This window comes from Mugil cephalus, chromosome 8 (genome assembly GCF_022458985.1).
Source record: "Mugil cephalus isolate CIBA_MC_2020 chromosome 8, CIBA_Mcephalus_1.1, whole genome shotgun sequence".
Taxonomy (NCBI): domain Eukaryota; kingdom Metazoa; phylum Chordata; class Actinopteri; order Mugiliformes; family Mugilidae; genus Mugil; species Mugil cephalus.
The window spans coordinates 90,931-100,000 of NC_061777.1; the positions used below are offsets into that span (position 1 = coordinate 90,931).

At 47.1% G+C, this 9,070-nt stretch overlaps 2 protein-coding genes across 3 annotated transcripts in view; both read left to right on the forward strand.

Moving 5' to 3' along the window:
- Positions 1–4,918, forward strand: part of LOC125012308 (rap guanine nucleotide exchange factor 1-like) — a 13,076-nt gene extending 8,158 nt beyond the window's left edge. For both annotated transcript variants that reach the window (XM_047592183.1, XM_047592184.1), the window contains exons 13-23: positions 157–232; positions 343–427; positions 933–1,022; positions 1,185–1,373; positions 1,448–1,532; positions 1,625–1,719; positions 1,804–1,882; positions 1,972–2,073; positions 2,170–2,267; positions 3,359–3,499; positions 4,472–4,918. In XM_047592183.1, coding sequence (XP_047448139.1) covers positions 157–232; positions 343–427; positions 933–1,022; positions 1,185–1,373; positions 1,448–1,532; positions 1,625–1,719; positions 1,804–1,882; positions 1,972–2,073; positions 2,170–2,267; positions 3,359–3,499; positions 4,472–4,607 — 1,176 coding nt within the window. In that variant the 3' untranslated portion in view covers positions 4,608–4,918. The remainder of the gene's footprint in view (positions 1–156; positions 233–342; positions 428–932; positions 1,023–1,184; positions 1,374–1,447; positions 1,533–1,624; positions 1,720–1,803; positions 1,883–1,971; positions 2,074–2,169; positions 2,268–3,358; positions 3,500–4,471) is intronic.
- A 310-nt stretch (positions 4,919–5,228) lies between these two features.
- pomt1 (protein-O-mannosyltransferase 1) overlaps positions 5,229–9,070 on the forward strand; it is an 11,308-nt gene continuing 7,466 nt past the window's right edge. The window contains 6 exon segments of the mRNA XM_047592191.1: positions 5,229–5,869; positions 6,312–6,430; positions 6,509–6,615; positions 6,694–6,744; positions 7,972–8,118; positions 8,194–8,302. Of these exon segments, the coding sequence (XP_047448147.1) occupies positions 6,318–6,430; positions 6,509–6,615; positions 6,694–6,744; positions 7,972–8,118; positions 8,194–8,302 (527 nt within the window). The 5' untranslated portion in view covers positions 5,229–5,869; positions 6,312–6,317.

The following is a 9,070-nucleotide window of genomic DNA, read 5'->3' on the forward strand; positions in this document are numbered from 1 at the left end:
ATACCTGATACCTGATACCTGACAGCCGTTGACCTCTGACCCCTGATACCTGATACCTGATACCTGATACTTGATACCTGACCCCTGACCCCTGATACCTGATACTTGATACCTGATACCTGACAGCCGTTGACCTCTGACCCCTCCCATTCTCAGGAGGAGGACGGACCAGATGTGAAAGCAGCGTCTCCTGAGATCCTATTGGTCTACGCTACAACGCACAGCAGCACTGGTTGGTCCAATTCTCTGTGTTCACAGAAACAGGTTTAACCAGAACCAGAACTGACCACATGTCATGGTGTGTTGTTGTTGTTGTTGTTGTTGTTGTTGTTGTTGTCGTAGACCCGGACCTGTACTGTGAAGCCTTCCTCTGCACCTACAGAAGCTTCATGAGTCCAGACGACGTGGTCAGAAAACTACAGCACAGATATCCTCACACACTAAATGGATGGATGGATGGATGATGGATGGGTGGATGGATGGATGAATGGGTGGATGATGGATGGATGATGGATGGATGATGGATGGATGATGGATGGGTGGATGGATGATGGATGATGGATGATGGATGGGTGGATGGAGGGATGGATGATGGATGGATGGATGGATGGATGGATGATGGATGGATGGATGGATGATGGATGGATGGATGGATGGATGGATGGATGGATGGATGGATGGATGGATGGATGATGGATGATGGATGGATGATGGATGGACGGATGGACGGATGGATGGATGGATGGATGGATGGATGGATGGATGGATGGATGGGTGAATGGATGGATGGATGGATGGATGGATGGATGGATGGATGGATGGATTGATGGGTGAATGGATGATGTCTGTGATGATAAATGTATATTTATATATAATGTAGTTTATTATGTGACATATATACGGTAAATGCAGTAGCTCTTTAACGTCCCCACGTATCGACGCCTTTCTGAGGGACAGGGTCCAGATTCATCTGCCGCCACCAAAGCCTTCAACCTACTGCTCAGAGTCGTCGACCAACTGTGGTGAGACACACCAGAACCAATCAGAACCAATCACAACTACACCAGAACCAATCAGAACCACACCAAAACTACACCAGAGCCAATCAGAACTATGCCAGAACCACACCAGGACCAAGTAGAACCAACATGTCCCCTGTCTCTGTGTTGTTATCCTGTGTCCAGTACCACAGAGCTGGACTCTGATTTGCTGCTGCTGCTAATGGAGCTGGTGTCCAGCCTTCTGATTGGTGGAAAGCTGGACTCCGCCCACCGGCTTCACTCCAACATCCTGTCTAAGATGGAGAAGAAGTGGCAGCTGATTGGCTCTCCCCACTCTCTCCGCCCCCTCGCTTCCAAGGGCGTGGCTGCCAGGTAAGGTCTGTGACAGGACGGATGCTGCGGCGTCATTGGTCTGTTGTTCATGTGTCTCTGGTGTCGTCGCACAGACCAGGAACTCTGCTGGACTTCAGGAGTCAGGACCTGGCTGAACAGCTGACTCTGCTGGACTCAGCTCTGTTCTACAAGATAGAGGTCAGAACCTGTCTGTCTCTACCTGTCTGTCTCTCTGTCTACCTGCCTGTCTCTACCTGTCTCTACCTGTCTGTCTCTGTCTACCTGTCTAGCTTCCAGAGGTGTTGCTGTGGTCCAAGGAGCAGAATGAGGAGAGGAGTCCTAACCTGACAGAGTTCACTCAGCACTTCAACAACATGTCTTTCTGGTAAATTCTGGACTCGGTTCTGTTTCTCGATTCTGATCCGGTCCCTCCATGAATTCATCTTCTCAAACAAACGTTTGATTTCAGGGTTCGATCCGTCATCATCCTCCAGGACAAAGCTCAGGACCGAGAGAAGCTGCTGCTCAAGTTCCTGAAGATCATGAAGGCAACTAATTACTATTATTGATCAGCTGTTAATCAGTTATTGATCAGATGTTGATCAGCTGTTGTTTTAAACGTACTGTGTCCCTGCAGCACCTGAGGAAGCTGAACAATTTCAACTCGTACCTGTCCATCCTGTCAGCACTAGACTCCGCCCCCCTGAGACGTCTGGACTGGCAGAAAAGCACCTCAGACGTCAGCACCGACCAATCACACTAAAGAATTATGAAGATAAATCATCAACTGATCCTGATTAACAACCAATTAAAACTGTTTCCTGTCTGGTTTCAGGCTCTGGAGGAGTTCAGCTCTTTGATTGACAGCTCGTCTTCTTTCAGAGCCTACAGGGCAGCTCTGGCTGAAGTGGAACCCCCCTGTATACCCTACCTGTAGGTTACTACCCCTGTATACCCTACCTGTAGGTTACTACCCCTGTATACCCTACCTGTAGGTTATTACCCCTGTATACCCTACCTGTAGGTTACTACCCCTGTATACCCTACCTGTAGCTTACTACCCCTGTATACTCTACCTGTAGGTTACTACCTGTATACCCTACCTGTAGCTTACTACCCCTGTATACTCTACCTGTAGGTTACTACCCCTGTATACCCTACCTGTAGGTTATTACCCCTGTATACCCTACCTGTAGTTACTACCCCTGTATACCCTAGGTACCCTGTTTCCTTACACTACCCCTGTATACCCTACCTGTAGGTTACTACCCCTGTATACCCTACCTGTAGCTTACTACCCCTGTATACTCTACCTGTAGGTTACTACCCCTGTATACCTTCTACTTGTAGGTTACTACCCCTGTATACTCTACCTGTAGGTTACTACCCCTGTATACCCTACCTGTAGGTTACTACCCCTGTATACTCTACCTGTAGGTTATTACCACTGTATATCCTACCTGTAGGTTACTACCTGTATACCCTATCTGTAGGTTACTACCCCTGTATACTCTATCTGTAGGTTACTACCCCTGTATACCCTCTACCTGTAGGTTACTACCTGTATACCCTATCTGTAGGTTACTACCCCTGTATACTCTACCTGTAGGTTACTACCCCTGTATACCCTACCTGTAGGTTACTACCCCTGTATACCCTACCTGTAGGTTACTACCCCTGTATACCCTACCTGTAGGTTACTACCCCTGTTATACCTACTACTGTAGGTTACTACCCCGTATACCTACCTGTAGTTACTACCACCTACTGTAGTTACTACCCTCTACCTGTAGGTTACTACCTGTATACCCTCTACCTGTAGGTTACTACCCCTGTATACCCTACCTGTAGGTTACTACCCCTGTATACCCTACCTGTAGGTTACTACCCTTGTATACTCTACCTGTAGGTTACTACCTGTATACCCTCTACCTGTAGGTTACTACCTGTATGCCCTCTACCTGTAGGTTACTACCTGTATGCCCTCTACCTGTAGGTTACTACCCCCTCTCCTGTCTTTCTAGGGGTTTGATCCTTCAGGACTTGACCTTTGTCCACCTGGGAAATCCTGATGCCTTGATGACATCACAAGGGTCAAAGGTGAACTTTTCCAAGCGCTGGCAGCAGTTCAACATCCTGGAAACTCTGAGGAGCTACCAGCAAGTGTTAGTAGCCTCATTCCACCTTAAATGTCTCCTCAGGCCACTTTAACCCTCCGTGGACCAGGAACCATATGTGGTAACGTGGTTCCTGGTTCCTCTCAGTGAGGTTTATTGTCATGTGGTTTTCATTGAGCCAATCAGAGAAGATCCAGGAAATATTGTCAGGTCTAATCAGGGTCTAATGTGGTCTACAAGGTCCCCCTCTGATCTGGTTTATTAGGAACCATGAAGAAGAACAAGTGTCCTGATGTTTCTAATGTGATGATGTTGACAAGTGTCTGAAACAGCTCTGATGTTCTAATGTGACAAATACATGTTTACATTAGTTTAAGGACCAGGAACCAGATATGAGACATTCGTTCATCTGGATTTAACACTGGAAAATTAAAACATTTGAAATATTTCACAAAAATAAATTTTCTTGTGTCCCAAAAAACTAGTACTCCACCAAAATAAAACCTCCTCCCCTTTAGTCTGTGGGTGGAGCTCCTCCCCTCTAGTCTGTGGGCGGAGCTCCTCCAGCTTTGACTCCATTGGTTCAATAAGAAGCTTCTCCAGTGTCTCCAGGTTTCTTCCATCCAGTGTTTTTAGTTCAGATCTTGTATTGATAATGTCAGAGTCTGAGTCTCCAGCTCATCCCAAACATTCTCTATGGGTTCAGGTCTGGACTCTGGTCTGGTCTCATGCTCCCTGAACCACTTTTTCACTGTTTGAGCCCCATGAATCCTGGTGTTGTCATCTTGGAATATGGAAGAAAAACTCAATGGATGGAAGAATCTGGTCATTCAGTGTATTCAGGGAGTCAGCTGACCTCATTCTCTAAACCTGGACCTGAACATCTGCAGCAAATTGTTCAGTTAAATCTAGGTGGCAACTCTTTTTTGGCCATGCGGTGTACTTCAACGAGTGCCCTATAAAAGGTTAATTCCACCTTAATTGTCCTCTCAGTTAATTCCACCTTAAATGTCTCCCCAGGCCGTACCTCCTGCAGCAGGATGATGACATCATGTCCTTCTTTAATGACTTCAGTGATCACGTGTCGGAGGAGGCGCTCTGGGAACTGTCCCTCAGGATCCGACCAAAGAACGTCCCCCGAGTGAATCAGAGATGACCCAAGGCTAACCTGATGCTAAGCTGATGCTAACCTTGACTCTAAAATAACTGGACTATATTTATACAACATGAGTTAGCCTTAAGCTAGCCAGAGCAGTGTTAGTGCAGTGGGCGTGGCCTCTTCCTTTTCTTTCTTTTCTGGTTGTTTAGCCTGAAATTAGCATCTCTTCATGCTAGCACGATTCAGAGGACGTCCCCCTGTCCTCATGTCTTATCACCCACTGGTCCAGACCAACTGAAACGTCCAATCAGACGTCAGACTACGTTTTAAACTGACAACACGGAAAATAAACATCGACTGGACCACGAGTCGAACTCTGATTATTTAAAGAAACATGGCAACAACAAATATTCGTCATTTATATTATATTATATTATATTATATTATATTATATTATATTATATTATATTATATTATATTATATTCTACTCGGATAGACTTTAATGAGCCACAAGTTAAATTATTTTGTCACAGTAGCTTAGTTGCACATAAAAGCACTCATAAGAACCAATAAAACAGAATATAAAGACAAAATAAAATAAAAATAAATAAATAATGTAATCAAAAAAATGTACAGAATTAGCATATACATAGCAATGCTGATAATGATGATAAGGTACTAAGCAATAGCATTTGTTGTTGCTAATTTATATTAATAAATATGAACTAATTATTAAATTATTATCTAAGCCGGAAGTAAAAGACTAGATCTTGTGACTCTAGAGTCCACTTTCTCATTAATAGTCTGGATCCATCACACGGAACAGCGGAATAAGAGGCGGAACTTCATCCATTTAACATGTCCTCTGATTGGACAGGAGACATTAAAGATATAAAGGCAAAACTATCAGCTTTTATTACGGTGACAAAATTAATCATTTCATGTTTAATATTAGTTTCGTTTTCTCGTTGTTAAATCCATTCCTTCATTTAATTGGTCCAGTCGTTTCCATGGCAATCGCAGACCGTACGGCGGAGCGCAGAACGGACCAATCAGCAGGCAGCGCTACTCAGACACCGGAAGTATCGATCCGAGCGGACCAATCAGCAGGCAGCGCTACTCCGATACCGGAAGTATAGATCCGTGCGGACCAATCAGCAGGCAGCGCTACTCAAACACCGGAAGTATCGATCACAGCTTCTCTGCGCTGCACCAAACAAGCACCGGGAAACGGCGACGACCCGTTGGACCAGAGCGACGGTTAACGGGACGTGACCGATGTCCAGTCACCGGAGTAACGGCGTCAGGAAACGGAAACGTACGTACTTAGCAGTGGGCTAGCAGGCTAGCAGGCTAACGGACTCCTTTCAGTCTCACACTAAACTCAAGTCATTGTATCTGGTCCTCAACGTCTCAGAGGTTTATGATCTAATCTCCATCCTCATGGGACCGGATCTTCTCAAGTTCAGGTCTTCCTGTGGTTCCTAAAGGTTTCTGGATTAGAATGGGGGGCAGACCCTCTCCAATCTGGGTCCATGTTAACAGCTGAGTCCACCAGTCCAGTTCCAGGTTCTGGTTCTGGTTCTGGGTTCTTCCTGTTGAAGGAAGTTTTTCCGTCGTGCTGCTCTGGAGGTTTCAGACCAGGTTTTGTGAAGAGACAGTTTGTTATTGCCGCTGTATAAATGAGTCGTCAGACTGGAAGCTGTACCTGTAACGTTGCGTTCAGGGACCAGCAGTAAACTCGTTGTGTTTGATTAAAGGTGGCGATGCTGCAGCTCCCCTTGGTGGTGACGGCCCAGGTGGACCTGGTCCTGGTCCTGGTGTCCGTGCTGGCCCTCTGGACGCGACTGAGCCGGCTCGACTACCCCAACGCTGTGGTGTGAGTGTGTTTGAATCATGCACCTGAACGTCTCACGCCCTGACCCCCCCCCAGCTTTGACTCCGTTTAACTCTGCAGGTTTGATGAGGTTTACTATGGCCAGTTTGTGTCACTTTACATGAAGAGAGTCTTCTTCGTCGATGACAGCGGGCCGCCGCTCGGTCACATGATGCTGGCCCTTGGAGGTTAGTTACCATGACAACAGCACAGCGATCTGATCCGACGTCTGGTTTCAACATGTCTTCCTGTTCCTGTTGTTTCAGGCTACCTGGGAGGATTCGATGGGAACTTTGTCTGGAACAGAATTGGAGAAGGTACGGACAGCAGCCTCGAACCAGTTTTAAACCAGTTTAAAGGCACTCATTCAATTTAGAACCAGTATAAACCAGTCGGAACCAGTTTGAAATAGGGATGCAGCGGTAATCAGTAGTATACCAGACAGTTTGGTCTCCCCCTGCATGGGACGTCCCATCCTTACAGGCCACAGACTTTCAGTATGGGAGTGGATTTCGCGTTGGTGCTTTATTTCCTGCTTTAGGCCACTGAGCCTTTCCAGGCAGGTTAATGTTCAACCACCCACTCCCACTGGAACCGGTGAATTGTAGTTCACACAGAGTGAGAGACAGAAGTTTGAAGATGGACCTGCTTCATTCAAATCTCCATCATGGGATCATTTCGGTTTTGCTATTGAGCACAATGTGGAAACAGGAAACAGTCTTATTGTCTGCAAACGTGGTTTGAAACATGTCCCATACTCAAAAGGAAACACAAGCAATATAGAAACACCAAGCGTCTCCAGCCTAACAATCCTGATGTAGCGCCTACTGAACACAGGACGGTCCAGGACCCGGACAGAACTGTCAAGAACGCCTTCGCCCAGACCTTTGACCAGACCTTCGACCAGACCTTTGACCAGATCTACCCGGCGTCGTCAGATAAACACAAGACAATAACCAGTGCAGAGGGAGTGTTCATTGCTAAAGATTTACAGCCTCTCACAGGCCAAAGATGTGTGGCCACGTTACGCTGCGCCCTGTGTCCACGTTCCCTCAGCCTCTAAGACTAAACGCACAAAACGGGACCAATAAACACCAAACACAAAGCAGATCAGGGAAGTAAAATTGAGATTTTGCTGACAAGTAAAATAAGAATTTAACTTTAGGAGAAAAAAAAAAAGTTTTCTTTACGCACAAACACCAAAACACAAAAAACAAAACCGTTGCTCGAGGTAATAACTGTGCTGTGGGGTACCTGTACTGTTGCACCCCTAGTTTGGATCCAGTGTGAACTAGTTTAGAACCAGTTTGGACCAGTTTAGAACCAGTCTGGACCCGGTCTGGACCAGTTCAGAGCCAGTCTGGACCAGTCTGGACCCGGTCCGGACCCGGTCTGGACCAGTTCAGAGTCAGTCTGGACCAGTCTGGACCCGGTCTGGACCCGGTCTGGACCAGTTTAGAACCAGTCTGGACCCGGTCTGGACCCGGTCTGGACCCGGTCTGGACGCGGTGTGTGACGGCGGGTGCGTTTGTGTTGCTGTGCAGAGTATCCCAGCAGCGTGAACGTGTGGAGTCTCCGTGTTGTGCCGGCTCTGTGTGGAGCTCTCTGCGTTCCACTGATCTACCTGTTGACTCTGGAGCTCAGGTTTTCTCACCTGGCCGCTCTGGGAGCTGCTCTGCTGCTGCTGCTGGGTGAGTTTCGCGGACTCGTCGGACAGGTGTGCTGCTCACCTGTGTCGGGTCAGCTGACTCTGTTTGTCCTTCCAGAAAACTCTCTGATCGTCCAGTCGCGCTTCATGCTGCTGGAGTCGGTTCTCATCTTCTTCGTGCTGTTGGCTTTCTTCTCGTACCTGCGCTTCCACAACGCCCCCACCAGGTGAGTTCCCCTCCAGGTCCACAGGGGGACCCCCAGAAAATCTGTTTTTTTATTTAGATGTTTTCATTGTTGCCCAAAACAAATCATTCAGTGTCACAGAACCTTGCAGATTAACCCTTTAAGCCTGCGAATAAAAACAAATACCATAAATGAGGCACTGCTGTAATTGGCTGCAGGTTGGGGGGGCGACGCAAGACTGGGGCGCCCCAGGAAGAGAGTCTGATAGTAACACCTGTTCCTCCGCCCAGATTTAATCCTATCGCCAACAGCCGCGACAACAATACAAGCAAACACAAAGACACATGAATATTATTGTGTCCTCAGTGTGTGTCTCTACACACATGGACAGTGCAGGTAACTGTAGTCCACCGTTCATTTAGCATTAGCCACATCCACACAGAAATAAACAGAACATTTATGTACGTATCAAAATGCAGAATGTTTAACCACCCGGACCAAAGGGACTAAAGGGACCAAAGGGACTAAAGGGACTAAAGGGACCAAAGGGACCAAAGGGACTAAAGGGACTAAAGGGACCCAAGGGACCAAAGGGACTAAAGGGACCAAAGGGACCAAAGGGACTAAAGGGACCAAAGGGACCAAAGGGACTAAAGGGACTAAAGGGACCCAAGGGACCAAAGGGACCAAAGGGACCAAAGGGACTAAAGGGACTAAAGGGACCCAAGGGACCAAAGGGACTAAAGGGACTAAAGGGACTAAAGGGACCAAAGGGACCCAAGGGACCCAAGGGACCAAAGGGACCCAAGG